Source organism: Prinia subflava, chromosome 2, assembly GCF_021018805.1.
Source record: "Prinia subflava isolate CZ2003 ecotype Zambia chromosome 2, Cam_Psub_1.2, whole genome shotgun sequence".
Classification (NCBI taxonomy): Eukaryota; Metazoa; Chordata; class Aves; order Passeriformes; family Cisticolidae; genus Prinia; species Prinia subflava.
The window spans coordinates 48,460,950-48,480,819 of record NC_086248.1 but is presented as its reverse complement, the minus strand read 5'-3'; the positions used below and the strand labels follow the sequence as shown (position 1 = coordinate 48,480,819).

At 36.9% G+C, this 19,870-nt stretch overlaps 1 protein-coding gene across 1 annotated transcript in view; it reads left to right on the top strand.

Moving 5' to 3' along the window:
- The first annotated feature begins 8,476 nt into the window (after positions 1-8,476).
- Positions 8,477-19,870, top strand: part of FRK (fyn related Src family tyrosine kinase) — a 48,009-nt gene continuing 36,615 nt past the window's right edge. Inside the window, exon 1 of the mRNA XM_063389840.1 lies at positions 8,477-10,130. Within this exon, the coding sequence (XP_063245910.1) occupies positions 9,700-10,130 (431 nt within the window). The 5' untranslated portion in view covers positions 8,477-9,699. The remainder of the gene's footprint in view (positions 10,131-19,870) is intronic.

Sequence of the window (19,870 nt, the reverse complement as noted above, 5' to 3'; positions counted from 1 at the left end):
AGGACATCTGATTATATTTGGCACCTCAGTACTATATTCCCTACATTCTAAGTCACCAGCATAGAAATGAGACTTGGGATGCTAAAGAGGCATGATTCCCAAAACTAAACTCAATAGTTCATCAAAAGGTTAAATAGACAGTAATCCACTAGGTGCTCAGAGTCTCTCAAAAGCCTTCTTACTGTCCTTATCATCTCTCTCAGATCTTGTAATCTACCTCAGGCTGTTCCCACACAACATGAAAGAAGGAAATGAAAAGCAATTTTTTTGTCAGAATGATTAATAACCAAGACTGATTGCTGGACCCTTAGTGAGTATATATTTTAAAACTCTGCATAGTTGTTTAAAGGCACTTTGAAAGATTTTTCTTTTTCACCTGGATCAATGTTGTGTTTAGTCAAAAGAAATTACTAGAAATATGGACTTTTGGGGAAGCTATACTTCCAAAGTAGACCCTTTTGTATTCAACAGTGAGAGAAGAGTGCAGTTTCTATTATCTATGGGACACTGCCTTATTTTTCCTATGTTTGTTTTTTCTTTTCTTATTCTTTCAGACCTGCTGTTATTTTATGCTTATAATGTTAAGCAAAATATCCAGAGGACTATTCAGTTCTCAGTCCTCATTTCCTATTCATTTGTGGTGTATTCAAGAACAGATAGTTTAAATTGCTTATGGCTTCAATTTTTTCATAACTAAAACAGGAATATGCCTGATTCAGACATTCAGAAGATTTCTGAGTTGTCCAAGTATGTTACAGGCTTATATTTCAAGCCTGACATTTGGTGGTCATTGCATTAAAAAAAAAAATCTAGTGTATTCCAATACACAGTCTGCACAAAATAACAGGGCTATCGAACAGTTGATGGAAAATGCCACAACTGTAACACTGCAGACTTGAAGATAACAGAACTAGGAAAGACTTAACAACAGCCATCTCTGCCCTGGGGCAGGATCAGGTAGTCAATCTGACTACAAACATCCTTGAAAGTCTACTTCTTTAAAAGTACCCCTTTGAAAGAGCCACTGAGGCAATTTCTTCCAGTGTTTAATAGTCCTTATATGCAGAACACAGTTTTCTCCCTCCCTTCATTTCAAAACAAAGTCTCTGTTGCTTTAATGCATCTTTTTTTCTTGTGTTGTGTCCTATTCCTAGTAGATGTGATAATCACATCATTATGCAACAGACTTCCATCTATTTGAAGCCTGCTACTATGTTTTCCCACACACTCCTTTTGTTTAACTGTTTAAGTTCCTTCCTTAAAGGCTGAGGGATTTTGAGCCTGCTTATCTTTGATTCTCAGTCTGGATGATATTCATTCATAACTCCATTATCAAAGTGCTCATTATCAAATTTTCTGGAGTACAGGATGAAAAACTGATCAGGTTGCTCTAGTTTTGGTCTTATTAGGACTGAGTACAGAAAAATTTAACCCACTGTAATGCAACACAGAAATCTGTGCTTTCAAACTAACATACAAGTTACTAAATTAATTACAATTCTTACCATGCTAGGATTTTCAAGATCAAATTTTATCCTAGTGCTATGATGAGTAGAGAGATAATTTTTTTCCTTCTTATATAAACCCTCTTTCTTAAGGAGCATTTTGTCTCCTATTCAATACATATTTTCTTCTATATGTACTCATTGCTGATTATAATGAGAGTGATATTCCTTGGGGTTGCAATAACAAAAAGCTAATATTAATGCTTATAAATCTGAAATATAAGAGCTCATTTTGAATATAAATTGCATTTGATATTTACTGTTCTGCTTCTGCCTCTAGAGGGTGTCTAGTAGTGGTCTGATGGAAGGATAAAAAGTATGCTGCATTTTGATAAGAAGGAGGTGATGTACAGGAATGTATACTAAGCATCAAGAAGAGTCCATCATGCTGACATAACTGTTTAAATATCTGTTTCTTTGTATGTTACTGAAGCAGGTCAGAGCAACCTCTTCTGTTTTTAGGAAAACCGTATGTCTGCATTTAGCAACCTTCATGTTCTTGATAGGGAGAGAGACAATTCTGATAAGGTTTAAAGCTGTGGAAGCAAAGACAAAGGAGTATGAATTTGGGAAAAAATTTTCAGAGAAAGAAGGGGAATTATTTTGTCTACAACAATAGAATCCTGTATCAGGAGTCCTTACTGAAAGTGAGTATCACCAAAGCTGCTGGCTTCCTATCCCCTTTCCCTGTGTTTATGAAGATCATGTCTTGCATGTCGGGTAATGCTTTGTACAGCATCTCATTGTGCAGCTGTGAAAGACATGCAGCAGAAGGAAAAAAGGAGGTAGGAAGCTATACAGAAATTTTCTACATCTCTAGAGAGAGAATACTGAAATAAAGGAAAGGAAGAACAGTAAGAAGATAGATATTTGCAAGACAAGTTACATCTGTTTGTGAAACTTTGGATTTCAAACATACAGAAACAGGTCAGACATGCTGAAACACAGTAAAGAAATAACTTCATATACTGCATTTTTACTTTCACAGTAAAACTATTCTAAATATAAGTCAAAAACTGATTAAAAAATGATACCTGAACTAGGGGTAAAAAGGTAATCCTATTCTCTGTTAAACCAGTGAGTATCTTGTAATTTCTTCATAGTAAGACAAATGTGATTTTAAGACCTTTTATGCTGGATCAAATATAGAAATTAAATTCTAATACTATACTCTAATACTAATACTATATTCTAATACTTAGAAATCATCTAAGTATTAATATTTGTTGACCCTCAGATTGTACCTGTGTATCTTAAGATGGGTAGGTAAAGTAACGTTTTTTAAATCAGTAGTGCCCTTGGCCATGGCTACACTATGGTGTTTAAGATTTTGGTTTCCAGAGTTTAATAGATACCCTGGCTGCTACTTCCTAACATAATTTTGAAGCATACCCCAGCTTTATAGCTTCCTTTTTGCCTGTCCTTTCCTTTTCATAGGGAAAATATGTAAGTGCACACCCTGAGGTTTCTGTGGGGCACTTTCAATTCCCTTTCCTCTGGCTTATAAAGAGTGTCTAACCTTTTGGGTAGTGTTCTTTATATGGCATCTCACTGTGAAAGGCAGATACAGCAGAAAGAAAACAGGAAGTAAAACTATTTAGAAAACATACAAGGAAAAAGGGACACCTAGTCAGGAAGGTGGGTGGACCATGCACAGGATTCATATAGTCATAGAAACTGATTACAGAACTAGTCCTTTTCCTATAGAGAGATTTGAGATACATAAAGTCCTAATGTATGCACAATTCATGGAAATGAGTTTTGTTTAAATATGATCGAGCAGGAAGAATAAAAGTAAGATGGAGTAGAGAGGGAGGTGCTGATCTCTTGTCCCTGAGATCCAGTAACAGGGTGTGTAGAAATGGTTCAAAGATGTACCAGGAGAGGTTCCAGCTGGACGTTAGGAAGCATTTCTTCACTGAGAGGGTGGTCAAATACTGGAATGGTCTTACTAGAAAGGTAGTTGGCGCTCCGAGCCTGTCAGTGTTTAAGAAGTGTTTGTGCAATGTCCTTTAAAACATGCTTTAACTTTTGGCCAGTCCTGAAGTAGTCAGGCAGATGATCATTACAGGTCACCTCCAGAACTGTTCTGTTCTGTTCTGTTCTGTTCTGCTGTATTCTAAAATTAACAGCTAGTTTTTCTCCTGTTTTTGCATGTCATATTTCAGTAATCTAAAGTAATTAATAAGACACGTGCCTTTATGGTATATCAATATATTCTAATAGTAAACTTCAGCTCTCTGTGAGATGCTGCCTTTTTGAGGTACAGTGAAGGTCAGGAGACAGTGTTGGTTTTATTTTTGGAAAAAAACCCCTACACTTTCACTCACAGGTGAAGCAATGAGTACAGTATTTTGATACACTGCTCCTTTACATCCATCTCTGTTTGGACTTCTTTGCTTCTTTTGATGCAATTCCAACTGGAGATAAAAATGGTAAATCATGTTCACAAGTCATCTATGTCACAGCATGCAGGCTTTGATATAGTTATGTGAGAAATGATCTTGACCCATCATAAAATCTTCATAAATATATACACATTCTAAATTTAAAAACTATTCATATCAGGGTCAGGTTTGGAATAAATTTTCTTAAAAGAATGGCAAAGTCATGTTTGCTGATAATTCTTTGTCATCCACTTGCCATATTTTTTCCCACACAGAGATATATTTGATTAGAAGTATTTTTCATGCCTGAGAGAGCTACAGCTCTTTGGTTTTATTCAGAAAGGCTGCTTCATAGAAAGCAAATTAAGTTACAATTTTTAACACTGTGGGCTGTGTATCATTTAGAATAACGTATAGGGAAATGAAAAATAATGGTTGAGGTCTGGTCCTGTTGCAGATAATGGCAAATCTCACATTAAGTTTGCACAAAGCGGGATCTGTTTGTTTGAACAAATAGAGAAAGTCTCTATTCTGTCAATCCTTGACAGAACCTTATTCCTCTCTGTTAATTTGTTGTCAGATGTAGTGTGTTTCAGGCCCAAATTTGGCTAATAAATAAGCAATCCTCATCACCAAAGCACTTGAAAGTATACTTTTAATGTTTTCTAGGGTAGAGAAGGATTAGTGGATCAGCCTTATAGAAATAAATAGCCAGAGCTTTCTCATTACAGATGCAAAAAGATTTCAAGTTGGAAAATGCAGAATCAAGTATAACTTTACGTCTTCATGGATTTATGGTCTAAGATAATAGACAAAACCAGGAAAGTGGTTATCAATAAGAGTAAACAATTTTGTCAAGGGCAAAATTATGCACATAATTTATTTTCACTGAAAAAAATGACAATTTGCAAATTAGATAAACAAAATGGAAATGCTGATTAAAAGGAATAAAAAAAAGCTACAAAGTGGTAGTAATGCGTTCCATTTTAATGTGCAAATGGAAAGAAATATAGCTGAAAAGACAGCTGTAATAAAAAGAAAATCACTGTGCTTTATTTCAGTTTGTTACCTTAAAGAAACTACACAACCTTAAAATGATTAGTCATTTAAATTATTCCCCAAGAAGAGATTCAAAGCAAAATGCTTTTGGTTTTCTGCTAACTTCTTTAAAGAGCACATTATTTGAATATTTTACTTTGCTGAAAGATTTGACTTGCTTTATCATAATGCATTATGAAGTTTTTCTAAGCAAGATAATGATGTCAAATATCTAAACTAACATACATTAAATGCAGCAGTATAGCTTCTGGTTTGAAAAAGAGTATACCATATGGAAAGTGATGCTACAGGCATCACAGATTATTTAATTACAATTCTTGTATTTTATACCTTAATTTCTCATTTCCCTATATGGTGTTTTTTCCTTTTACAGAATTCAACACAATTATGAAGTAAAATGTTTGTTTCTGTTGTGATCTCATTAAGAAAAGCCACTCTCTTCTTCAATTTCCAATTTAAACTGGCTCATATTTAATAACAAAACTATCGATGGATATTGCCTTGGAATATTCTTTTTACCCCAGCAGAGCACTGTTCAGGCTACAATTCTTCTCTGCATGACATAGGGGAATAGTTTCAAACACCATGTATCATCAGTACTGAAGACTGAGTCTCAGTGATGTTCACTCCTTGTCTCTGAAATATGAAGCAGCATATTTATGTGTTGAAGCAGAGTTCATTTTTTCTGAAACTCCCAAGTTTTTATGTATTTATGCCAGACCACATACAAACCAATAATTGTAGGAAATATCTGTAATGCAAACTCATACAAAATAATTTTGGAGGCATGGAACACAAAAAGAACTTATACCAAAACAAGGCTTTTGAAATATTGTGGATTCAAATCTTATCTGTACTTATTTTATACAACTTAGTGTGACACCTTAATTCATGAGGAGCAGGACCTGATTCTAAGATCACTTCAATTAACATCAGTGTTGCAGATTAGTTTTGTACTAAGTTTACTAAAGGATGTAGTGGTAAAACATTATTCTTCTGTCCATTCAGTCAACTAAGAGAAATATGTTTCACCACCATGTTTAAACATGATTGTTTTGTAGAATAAGGCCTAAGGGATATTGACTCTAAGTTAATTAGAATTTGATTTAATGGATTTAAAGTACTTCAAAGGAATCCTTTAAGCAGGCATATGGCTCCTTGCAAGAGTCTTACTTGTACTGGACTTTATAAGCAATGTATAGAATATAAAAAGTAACTTCAGATAGCTGTCATCCTCAAACCTATAGCATCAGTGTGCACTCTTTTCTTTATGAAACGAGGAAACATACATTAAAAGCAATGGGAGATTACCTAGCTTGAAGGGGGGAAGTACTGCTTGATTGAATAGATGTGCTCTCTTTTCTACAGTTTAAGTTTATGAAGTCCTGTCAGACACAGCTTTTAAATGATCAGTCTTTGTTTCAAGGTGTTGCATATTTTAAGAAATTACTTGCAATATTAGTGTTTAGCATTTTTTTATAATATAGGGACCAGAATACTAAATTTAATATTCATACTGTAAATGTGCCATTCTGGTTATAATAAATTAATCTTTCTCACTTGCTAGCATTGGCTGTAAGAATGAGATGAGACTCTTGGACCCTTGTTAAAGCACTTTTGCCATAAAATTAATCAATATCTCTGATTAAGTCTTTTACAGTCACTTTACCTCCAGTAGCTTATATTTTTGAACAATTTCTGCTCTGATATTCAGACTCCAAAACAAATTAAATAAAGATACAGAAGGCAAAAGAGCAATGCAAAAGAGCAATTTGGCCTCCTTTTGTAAAAAAAGGAAAATATAGTGGTATGCAAGACAAAAGAAATAAGTTAAGCCAAGAAATAGGTAATGCAAAGATTATTCTATTAAATTATTTGTAATACAAATGCAGAAGACTTGGGCAACGGTTCATATTGAAAAGCCCCTGATTATACGTGGTTACCCTCATTTGTTCCAAACTGTGAATACGAAAATCAGGATTATGGGATTTATCAGATTTTATTTTTTCTGTAAAACCAGCAAGAACATTTTTATTACATGCTAATTTTCTTTTCTTGCCTGTGATAAAATTATATAGTCTCTAAACCATTAAGAATACTTCTTTATTTTCAGAAATGCAGTGAATCCTCAATAAAGTCACCAGGATGGGAATAAAAACCCTTGCAGAACCTGCTGCAGTGTGGCCACCACAGCTCACTTACTGTCCTGTCCCACATGGGATAGGAAATTTGCTCACTGGTTCTCAGCAACTCCAACCTTCTCTCTTTTTGAGAAGTCTTTGAAATCTGATTAATGAATTTAATGGCTATTTGTTAAAGTCTGCTTGGTTAATACATAGTACTGGTCCTGAAGATCAGGATGAAAAGAATCTGATTTATAGTTACTGATCGCTTCCCAAAAAAGTCTTTCTGTTCTTCTAAAGCCAAGCAGGGATACAAATTGAGGGAGAAGATGAATTTAATGCCTAGAGCTCTTTGAGATAAGGTAGTCATATACACAGCTATTTGTAGCCTTAAGCCCTGTTGAAGCTACAGTTATAGATACTTATCTGGTCTCGGTGAATACAGTGTGATTTCTAACGTGTTTGTATATTAGTTCCTGTGTGTAAAGGTGGAACTTGATCCTGAAAACTGTTGTGCATTGTACAGCTTGATTCTGTATGATTCAAATGGCTTTGTTGTCATGAAACTGTTCTGGGCAGTAAATGAGACTGCAAAGGTTTGCCAGATTAATGGCCAAGTTGCCAGAACCAAAAACCATTACAGGAAAAGTCAATCAAATATGCAGACTGAAAATTGCCAGATTACTTAGTAGTAGTTTCTAATATTCTCTGCTTTTAGTAAATGTAGACAATTCTTTAAACAAGAGTAATGAAGGTAGTTTATCAATACAGGCTTTTCTTTCCTTTGGACAGTGTTATTCACACTGAGGAAAAGTAAATATCTCTTGGATATCTGTGTTCTTACTATTACATGGTAATAATTGCTGGCAAAAATCATCTCCACTGGTGCCTCAGAAACTAGGTAATATTATCATAATCTGCAAAATCAGCATACCTTTTTTAATCTGACTCCAAAGATTATGAGATTCAGTGATGACTTGATGTGTATGATACTTCCTCCTTTATTTAATTTCTTTTGCAGCACTGCAGAACTGTGTGTAAGCAGTTCCGCATTCCTCTTCAGTGGAGATGCACCTGATGTTAACATTATCACTTTCAATAGAGGTATCTTTGAGTTATCCCACAGTCCCTAGTTCATCAGTAGCCTTCTGCCTCTGCCACTGTCTCCTCATTCAAATGAGTGAGAGACATGATGGAAGCAAGTGACTTTGGTTTCTGTTATTTAATTGTTTTCCTTCTAGTAAAGTAAAACCACAGAAGACACCAAGTCACCAACTCTAAATGGAACTAAGAGATGTGTAACTGGTTTGGGAAAAACAGCACCAAATTTCTGACAAAAGAAAAAAAAAAGACTCAGATTTTTTAATCACCAGGAAGTTATAGGTCTGTGTGTGAGTTTTGATTGATCTCAGTAAACAGACTCTGATCTGTACGAATTTGTCTCTTTCTGAAATGCCACTAGTGTGTGCAGGCAGGCTATCGCTGTGCTTCCTGCTCCTGCTCCAGCCATTCCGTGGCTGTGGTGATTTCCAGGAGTTACCAAGCTAGGGTTGCACCACTGTGATATGGCAGCCACCCCTTCAGCCTGCTTTTCCACAACAGTATACAGACACCCATGTTTGGTCTGTATGCTGAGTTAGAGATGCTTTAGAAATGGGAATATACTGGTCAATGCTGTGTCATTTGTTACATGGTGACTGCAAAACAGCCATTATTTTTATGTAGGGTTGATTTAATTAGCCAGCCATCTAGAGCTTTTTGGGTAGTGCCTTAGTTTCCTTAAAATGCAGAATAAGGAAAGCCTTAAAATGTACTGCTTTATTACTGTAAGACATATATATTTGGTTTTCCTTGTAAAAAGTGCCCATCCCAGCTGAATAAAAAAAAAAAAAAAAAAGAAAAAAAGAAGAAAAAGAAAAAAGCCAGAGGGTTGGTTTGTGTGTGTGTACTTGGCAGGCAACGTGCCCGGGTGTGAGTGAGGGCAGGAGCCACAGGTGCACTCCCAGTGAGGGCGTCTGCCAGTCTCAGGCGAGCAAAGGCTTCCCACTGTGAACCGAAACCAGTACAAACCAGGAAACAAAAAGAAATATTCATTCAAGCTGTCCACGTCAGACTGCTAAGGAAGCAGGCAGGTCAGTTTGGTTAATCATTGCCAAGACAGACATTCATCACTGATCATATGACCAGACCACATCTGAGATAAGAAAACACCCATCCCGAGCTGAAGGAATTGAAAATCCTCCCTTATTTATATGTCCTGGCTTTATTGTTTTGCTGTAACAGAAGAGGCTCCACACTTTGCTGTTGTTCTTCAAAGCTCAGGCCAGCTGTTGTGTTGCTTTCCTGTTCTGAAGAGGAAGTGAAAAATTCCCTCCACACGTGCGCTGGCACTTGAATGCTTAGGTTTCACTCCCTGATTGGGAGCCGTCTGTTATGAGCTCTCTGTGGGACCCAGAGAGGAGCTTTCAGCTGTGCCAGGGGTTGTTTCATTTTGTGCCAAAGGAGAAGGGGGAAAAGAAGTCTGCAAAAAGCTAAGATGTGGATGGTACAAAAATTGGTCTAAGGGTCTTGCAACTAGGAAAAGCAAAAGAAAAGGAGAAGCAGAGGAAGCAACAAAGAATCAGGATGGGAAACTTCTGCCGGAAGCACTGTCCCTGTTTGGAGCCTTACCTTCCCTGCTTATTCTTTGGGAGAAACAGTGAGCAGGAAGACAAAGGAGGCCAGGTCTTCGCCAACCTTGCTGTGGTAAAAACTGACCTCCAAGCAGGACAGAAGGACTTAGAGGATAAGATAAAAGAGAAACCTTTACCTCCACTGCCTGGCCAGGATCTAGCAAACATTTGCAACTTTGTGGCACTGTTTGACTACGAAGCTCGCACTGAGGACGACTTGAGCTTCCGAGCTGGGGATAAGCTACAAGTGCTGAATGCATCCCACGAGGGATGGTGGTACGCCAAGCTCCTCCTGCCAGAGGAGTCAGTCTGTCCTGGCCGCAAGCTCACGGGCTATATCCCTGCCAACTACATAGCTGCTGACCAGAGCATCGAAGCTGAGCCGTGAGTAACCCATGTTGTGTGAAATGAGACTCTTTTCTGCTGTGTTAAATGGGTTTGGGACAGGAGGTCACGGCCTTTTCTCTTGCTGGGTAGTACCCTGCCACACACAGCCTCTGCTGAGTCCTGGAGGTGGTAGCACTAGTTGGCATGTGCAAGGAAAAGACACCGTGGTTACAGAAAAATAAATTACCAAAGGCAGAGTGTGAAGGGATTTTATTTTGTGTTAAATAATTTCCTTTTGTGATATACACTAATCAGTTGTTTAAAAATCATCTGGGGAGATCAAGCTGGTTACTGCAGTGGTGGTTCATTATTTTTATTTTTATAAGGGTAAGTGTGTATCAGATGATACCCAGAGAGTAGACCCCTGTCCTGAATAGTGTTCAGCTTAACCAGCTGCAACGTTACCAGTTAATCAGTTTAAGCAAGCTACCTTTATATCTTTTCATCTTCTTCCAAATGATGGATGAGTCCCTAACAGATAAGTTTCTAATGGTTTCTTCTAGAGTATGCGCATCTTCTCTGGAGGCAAATCTCTGCTCTCAAAGACAAAATTTACTGCAGCAAGAACTGCAAAGGGCAAAAGTGGATATAGCAACAGAGTATAGATGAGGTTGTTAAACTTTCACAGAGTTTAATTATCCATCCCACCTTCTTCTGCCCCTTCAAAGCATGCCAGATCTAATGAAATATTCTGAAATAGATCAGGAATCACACAGAGCCAGTTACTCGGCTCCCTAGTGATGATGAGTGAGGTCTGAATCAGCCTGGGCTGCACAGTTACTTCTGTATGTTGAAGTCAGAGGCAACATTTGTTGAAACAGGCCTGACTGAGTTCCAGAGGTATGTTTTGGCAAAAAATATCACTGTGTAAAGAAATGCCATTAGCAACATTCATTATTAGTCTCAGAATGAATGTTGACTTTAGGGGGATGGTGATGCAGCCTTTTAGTTAAATCCCATTTGGACCTGAAACATCACCTTCGACCTGATCTGCCCACAATACTGCCACAGGCTAGGAAAATTGGCTCAGATATGATTATGCCAGTCTTTTATCAGCTGCAGAATTTTTGCTAGAGGCATTTAGGGCAAGACTAAGATTAATCTCTAACCTGAAGACCTTAATTTCCAGAGTTTGACCAGCTGTTTCTATTTATGTATTCAGGCAGACATTTTTGATGGCCATGTTCAAAAAAATTCTTCCAACTGGAGAAATTAATCTGCAGAGAAGGCATTTTCTGCATTACTAGATAAATGGTGGTAGGCTCTAATTTAGCTCAGCTTGGCCTTTGCTCTCTTTCAAGAGCTAGTTTTCTTAGATATCATCAGATTTCTTCTTGCTGTTAATACTTTGGAAGTAATTTTTCTCAGTTATACAACATCTCAGCTCCAAATGTCCTTATCTTTCTATATCTAGAGCTTCAAATGAAAAGTTAAGTTTGCCAAAGTGTATTGTTGTGTAACCTCTTTTTTTTACTTGTTACTGAATCAATTTTATCATTTTTTACTTTTTTTATATACCTTTTTGCCTTTATAGTAAAGACTAAGTTACAAGAAAACATTTTTCACTGTAGATTGCTAGAACATTGGAGAGGAAAAAATGGAGTTTTTCCAGCTTCAGATGAAGCAATTACTCTAAAATGTTCTTTTTATTTCACAGCAAATTTAATGTGGCTTAAACATGTTGTCTTTTCTCAGATTTCTTTCTAAGTCACTTGGCTTTACTGATCTTCATATAGATATAATCCTGTCTGCTGTCAACCCACACATATATAACAGTAGACTAACTGAGGTTAGAAAGGACCTCTGCAGGACATTTGACGAGTCATCCCAACTCAAACATGGCCAAAATAAAGTTAAGACCTCTTTGCTTTGTTGGGTATTTCCTGTTGATTTTTTCATCATCACAGTGAGGATTTTTATTGCCTGGTATCTAATTGGAAGATCCCTTGCTACAATTTCCTCCAAGAATTCCCTTTCATCCATCCTCTGTAGTTTACACCTCTGTTATCCTAGTGAAACAGTAAGAACAAGAGTAATGATGGTATAGAGAGCTACCCTTTGTTTTCCCTAAAGTAAAGATTACTATTAGAAAAAAAGGTTGTTCTAGTGTCTCTATAACTAAAGTTCAAAGATTAAATCATTCTCTCTACCCCTGCCTAAGTTTATCTTCTCTCATCTCTCTGTTTGGGTTTTAATTCCCTTTGGTGTTGGCCAATTTTTCATGGCCATGATACAGACATTTCTGGAAAAACGCAAAGTTTTTAATGCATCCTTGCATCCTGTATGGCAGTCCTTTATGGTCCCAGCACAGAACTGACCAAGAGTGGAAGACTCACAATCTCGTGTTCACCTGCCAAAATGTACATCTATGATATGTTTGCAGTGTGTTTTTTATGCTTGCAATATTTGCCAGGCAGAGTTGGTCAAGGGTCTTTGACTTAATCAAATGCACATTTTGTAGCACTAGCCAGCTTCTCTACATCTGTGGAGACAACAGAAATTTTAGTTCTGGATTGCATCTCCATCTCATTAGACAAAGAAACACTGGCTATTCTGTTCTGAGAAACAGAATTAATTCATGGTGTGACTCTTGGAAAGCCTAGGAAGAAAACCAGATTGATAACATTCTTTAGCGGCTGATTCAGCATGTTTGTGTAAAAACTATTTTAAAAATTGCATTCATATGCATGCATGGCTACTCCATAAAGTCACTGAAGCAAAGGAATAGAGGGACATAAAAGGTTCTATAGTGAGAGATGACAGGGCCACTCCATAAGTTTAGCCAATAGATGCTTGAGAGCTGCTTGCAGAGTAGTCAAATTTCTGTTACTTATCATTTCAGTTTTGCCTGTGACCTTCAATAATATAAAAAGCAAATGTATCTGGCCCTCTTTTATCAACATATTGACATGGTCTTTATTATAGAGACAGTTCGAGATCAGATAGTCCTTCTGGATCTGTGTTGTCAGTTCTGGCAGAGAATAATGCTGGGTCATTGCTTGTTCTCGACAAGTGCTGCAGCAGACCAGTTTGTCCCCTTGCTGAAGTGTCTGTGAATTTTCATCAGGGAGAAAGGCATACTTTTTTTTCACTTTCCCTTGGTAAGAAAGAGAATGAAGTAAAGCAAGAAGGAAAGTGAGAAACTTCTTTAGATAACAATTTTTCTTCTGGGATGTCTCTGACTGTCCGATATGACTGAAGCAGAGCTGATAAGGTGGATCAATATCTAGGGGAAAGGGCAGAGAGGATTTGCAATATCTCATCTGGGGAAAAGAAAAAAATAAACACTATTCATAACAAAGACAATTTTCATGTATCCTTGGTTATCAGAACTGAGAGAGAATGAGATTACTGTGTTGCTCTCCTCTGACCAAAGGTTGTTGGTAGAAGTTGTATGATATAATTGAAGGGAGCATTTTTTATTATGCTTTGCTAGTATGTTATATTATATAATAGAACTAAATTATATCAAAAGTCAAACACTTCTTATTTGTGCATGATTTCTAGTTAAGAAAAAATGTCATTTCTTCCTTCCTTTAGCTTGAGTGATCTCTTCGTAGGTGGATGACTTGGATGAAATTAGCAACAATCTGTGTGAATAGGGGGGCAAAAAAGATAAATCTATGGCTTGAGTTCTGTCTGCTGCAACGTTTCAGTCCAAACATGTGCTGCACAAGATGAAATGCATCCAAGAAGTGCACACCTGCTACAATGAAGTCTGTTTTGGACAGACGGAGGAAACAAGGCCCTTCACTTTTATATTTACCAGTAAAGCATCTTCTCATTGCTAAGCTCTTCTAGCACCTGCAGTACTTCTTATACCAAAAACAATCTGTCAGATGGAGAGATTGTGAAGGAATTGTGTTTAGTGTCTCTGGAGACAGGTGTGTTCTCCTGGGCCCACCTGGGGTAAGTGGGACAAAGCAGTTGGGCAGTGGAAGCATTAATCTGGCAAACTATAGTCACATAATGAACTTTCTCTTCGTGAGAAAATAAATCTGGTATCATGAAAACATAGTTTTAAATAATATCTGACCAAAAGCAGACACAAACTATGCTAATGATAAATTAGCAACTGTAAAAGCACTTGGTGCTTTCCTTCTCTCTGCATCACAGGTAGCAGTCAAAACTACGAGCCAGATAGATTTTTCATTTCTAAGGTAGTTTGAATGAGATTGTTGTATCTGCTGCATCCCATGAATTTGGAATGCTCTTATTTCTGTGTTTAGATATATAACACATAGAAAAAGGGAAACAAACAACATTATTGGAGATAGAATCACATAATTTGCACATCCAACAAAGGATGATCAGAAAGAACAACCTTACAAATACCAAAGTCAGAATTAAAAGATGGATCTTGGCAAAGAGTGTGACCTTCCTGTCTCTGTACTCTTTTTCTCTGTCTGTTATTCTGCACCACAAACAGGAACCATAGTAACACATTCACCTGCTCTTGTTTTATTACTGCCAGTTGTTTAAACTAAACAAGAAAATGACATAGTGCAAATTGTCCTGGATGAAAACTATAGCCCAGCTCTACAGTTAATTTTAATGAAGCAAAAATAAAAGAAAACACCTCACTGCTGGAGTGACGTGAATTCTGGTTTGGATAGAGGAAACATAGAGTGTACGTAGAGGGGGCTCTTGCCATACTGATAGACCTGTTGGTTATTTATTGAAAGACTTACAATCATAAAATCACTGAGGTTGAATCACTGAGGTTGAAAAAGACTTCTAAGATAATCGAGTCCAACCATTAAGCCAGCACCACTGTGTTCACCACTGGCCCCAGGAGCCACATCCACATGCCTTTTGAACACTTCCAGGCATGGTGATTCCACCAGTTCCCCAGGAAGCTTGTTCCAGTGCTTGACAATCCTTTTCATAAAGAAATTTGTTTAAATAACCAATCCTCTTCCTTGGCACAACTTTTCTCCCTCTCTTCCTCTCATTTGTTATTTGGAAGAGACTCATCCCTGCCTCTCAACAACCTCCTTCTACATAGTTACAGAGAGCAATGAGATCACCCCTGAGCCCTTTGTCTCTAGCCTAAACAACCCCAGCTCCCTCAGCTGCTTCTCCTCCTTGTGCTCCAGACCCTTTCCCAATTCCTTTGCCCTTCTCGGAACATGCTCCAATACCTCAGTGTCCTTCTTGTAATGAGAGAAACTGAACACAGGACTCACCAGTGACAAGTACAGAGGGACAGTCACTGCCCTGGTCCTGCTGGCCACACTATTGCTGATACAGGCCAGGGTACCATTGGCCATCATTCATTCCATGTATTCATACCAGCATTATTGGCATAGGACTGCTATTCAGAGGGAAGCAAATCTGTACAAATTCCTAGTAGATTAGGTCAAAGAAGATCATAGCAATTACTTTTAACTTTTGTCAGTTTCGAAAATATTTCTTATCTTTTATATCTTGTGTAGGTATTTCCCAGCTGTGGAAGCTGAGCCCCAGACCTAATCAATGAAACCTCACCAGTCAATTCCACAGTGAGCTTTTTAAACAACCTTCTGAAAGCAGAAGTGTCTTGCAGGTTATTTTTGTCATCTCCATAATTCCTTCACCTTCTCTTACCTGACTCAGCTTTAAGTATTTCACACATTGAATCTCAGTTGCTATATGTGAAAAATAAAGCTTTCACTGCAGTGATTTGTTTTAGACTTCCTGCAAAGTGAGACTTTTGGAGTTCCATTGGTTCACATGGGTCATTTTTCACAGTGGTATTTACAGTCAAAATATCTAGAGGCTTTTTAAAAAGATAAACCTTAGATTCTACTGAATACCTCAGAAAACTGAATATAGTCCACTGTGGTTTCTGTGTGGTCCCTCTCTCTTGCTCTCATAGTTCCTTATTCTGTCACAGTACAAACTCCAGAGGACACCACCAGGATCATAAACTAACCCTTGTACTGAAATGATCTTGTAAAAATTGTTCATTGCTAATGTGACTACACAAAGTACTAGTAAGTTGGTTGTGCATTCTTGGAACTTGCTAAGTACAAAAGTCATTCTTATTTTTTTTTTTTTGTGGAAAAGGTCTCTGTCGCCAAAATACGTATTTAGTATAAAACATTGAAAAGTGTATATGTGAAATTCCATCTTTTCTTTCAGTTGATATACTTCATTATGGGTTTTTTTTTTGTGTGTATGAGTACATGTGTACACACACACAGCATAGAGAAGTTTTATAAGACTGATATTTTTAAGATCATGCAATACAGCCCTGTGAGACGAAGTGTGTATTACAAAACTAGATCATGTTTTTGATTTTTTTTTAACTTAGGAGTCCCTTCCTTGAATTTAAATAATGGAATACTGCAAGAAGACTGTTAAATAATTAATTTAACTTCTTTAATGATGGTTAAGGATTCTAGTGCTGTCTTCAAGCTTTGACTTAATTTCTGATTATTTCTTAATTATTCAAAGACTATGCTGAACACAAAAGGAAATGGTTACTCAAACTGTAAAATGACAAATTTTTTCAAGTGCCAGTACTATTTTTACATCCATGTGCATATCCATGTCCAGAAAATGTGTCTCTGCTCAGAAAAGTGGAAGGAGTTATGGCATGGTAGATAAGTAGTTCATGAAAACTTGTCTAGTTATTATTATTTTCTGTCAATGTGGTTTTCTAAATATATATCACTTTGTCTATTCAAATTCTGAGAAATTACAAAATTTCATCCTACCTTGTCTTTATTCAAAATTAGTGTATTATATTGCAATCATTAGCTACTAGTTTTCATTACCATATTATGAAGAATATGGCAATGAATCACGTGAATACCAAAGAAAATGTCTTTAAAGCACATCCTGCAAGCACAACCAGTTAGTTTTCCGTAAGGCTTGGTGGCCTTTAGAGAAGAGGAAAAAAAAAAAGAAAAAAAAGAAGGGGAAAAAAAAAAGCGCCACATACTGGCCATAACAACTCGATAGTCCTGTTTGGTGGGTTTTTTTCCAACTCAGTAGGAATAAGCATTGTGAATGCTAGCATAGATTAGTTGTGTTTGAGTAACGTTGTTGGCAAAAACATTCTCCGGGTATTGTACAATGTTTCCCCAATAGCTGTCTTTGATGGCTCTCTGCCCAGGACAATACAGAGCTGTGCAGAGCTGAGTGATCTCTGAGCAGGTTTAGAACTGAGAAATAGTAACCAGCAGTTCAGCCAGGCTAAGAAGTCCCAAAGCTGAGCTCATTTTAAATGAACTATGTCAGGTATCTCTGTGAAGAATTATTTTGTCACATGTGAAAAGCACTGTTGGTTATAGAAGACTTTCTTTGTGTAAGATTCTGTCTATATTAAGACATAAAAACATAAGAGATACCCTACAAGGTCAAACCAATGGCTCCCTCTAGCTTCATTGCTTTCAGAAAGGATTTTGTGAAAAGTGCACAAGCCCATCTACTTTCTTTGGTCTCTTACCTTTGTACTTCACCACAGGCTGCAACTGTTGTATAAGCAAAGTCAAGGGTACATCACTGCCACGTCTAATTACTGACCCATTGTGAAGTCTGCTTGGCAAACCCATAGGTGTTGACACTGCACAGTTCTTTATTTCTGTCGATGGGCAAAGACCAAACTATTAGGACAAAAAAACAACCCCACAAAACCCCCTCTCCTCTCTGCAGAAAGTTTTATATTTCTAAACAAGTGTTTGGCTTTTTTTTTTCCTAGATTGTTGATTGCTAGTCATGAGTGACACAAAAAAAGACATGTTGAAAATAAACAGGCAAAAAAGGAAATGGCTACACTACTCAGGTCCCTGTGACATTCAGGGACTGGTCCTTTACAGATCTCACCTATCTGCCCTATACTAATGCCTCTAAGTCAACCCAGGCTGCAGGCATCAATGACTTTACCCTCACAAATTTATCCAACAATTAATTTTGCTCCCTACCAAAGGTGCAGTGCTAAACCTAGGATGTGTCCTGTTATTATCCTAAAGATATTACGTTCCAACATGAGGCAATAGCAGGCATTGCAAAGATTTTGATAGTCAGCAGCCTTCCAGCAGCATAGTTTAGACGACACAAAATTTGCCTGAACTTTAATTAAAAATAGAGGTTAGTAGGGAAAATGATTCATCAGACTCAGATGCTTTTTCTGTAGTAAAATGTTTTGTTCTTTTTCAAGCTTTTCAAGCAAATATGCATAGCAGAGAAAGAATATAATTTATTGGATGATATTTAAAAAAAGAACAAAATATTATTAGATATTTACTTTGTGTAAGAGGAAAAGTCAATTTTCAATTATTTTTAAGCAATGCTATATAGGATATATTTGAAGGCCCTTCTTGTGTTAAAACTTTAAAAATAACAGATTAAACTTCTTTACATAAGAAGTTTGTCCTTCATCCGAATTTTCTTAAATGTTGACATTCGGGTTTTCAGCTCATAGCTGTGTAAAAAAACCCCATGAGTGTTATAAGAAATTAGAATGGAAATTTACATATTTGCAGTTTTTAGTTCTCCAGATAGACCTAGAAATCATTTCTAAATAGCTTTTCAGAAGACCAAACAAAATATTGATCATGAAAAAGGATTCTTTTTCTCTATCACTTAAACCACATAGAAACCACATACTTTTTTTTTTTTTTTTCATGCTGGTACACTAACCTTAATCAATATAAACTGCAAAAACAAAGCAGTGATTTAAGTGATAAGTGATAGCTCCATAAAGGATTGCACTAATTGACATTCCACTATTCTGTGTAGAGTACTCTGAAATACTTTATATTATAAATTTATCTGCAGTAATGTCAGTAAGAATTTTTCTTTAGCTTTCTCTCATTAAATTAGATATATTTCTAGCTTAATTAATAATTTTTTTCCTGTATTTATAGCATAAAAAAAATTGCAGCATAGCTTTTTAAACTTCACTGCAAAAGAAGAGAGGAAAAGAAATCCAAGAATCACATGAGGGAATGAGTATGTACCATGAATTTCAAAAATGTTAACTCATCAACCCTGGTTTTCCTTTTGAAATTACTGATCAGTTACTGGAAGTCTCTGTAAGGGAATATGGAAAGAGTCTTTGCTCCTCTAAGGGTGTGTAGTGAAAGGAGCCATACACAAGACGACACAGACAAACCTGAGGGTCACACAAGGAGGGTGGTGGTGTTGAGGAGGAGCTGCTCACTTGCACTGACAGAGGAAGGTATGTGGAATGTGGGAACATTTCTTTTTCAGGACTGTCTGAGGACCTTGCCAACAAGGGAGGGAAACAAACACATGGACACCAAACCTGACAAGTTAATGTTAGCAAAGACAACAGCCAGAAATAAACTCAGTCACACTAGCTGATGAGCTATCAGGAAATGACAGGCAAACTCAGACTATGCTGATGTTAAGGATGTAAACCTTCAGGATATTAAGTGAATGTATGATTGAAAATTTTCTTGTCTGTTTGAGTTGCCCATGGTGTTAAATCAATTCATGTTATTTCTGTTCTCTGTGCCGTGTTAACATTAGGGCTGCCTCAAGATTTCCACTTTGTCCCTCGGTTATGAACAGCAGAGTTATTGCTACTTTTACAGTATATTATGTCAGTGTAGAAGTACCAATGTATACAGGTACTACTAACATTGTTGCAAGATTTTACAGTGCTATTTGAAAGACTCTATGCAGCAGAAATAGGGTCTCAAGAATGTATTTTAAGTTAGGGGTTTTTTTTAAAGAGGTGATTCTACGGCTATATTTCACACCCCAAATCCTAAAGCAAT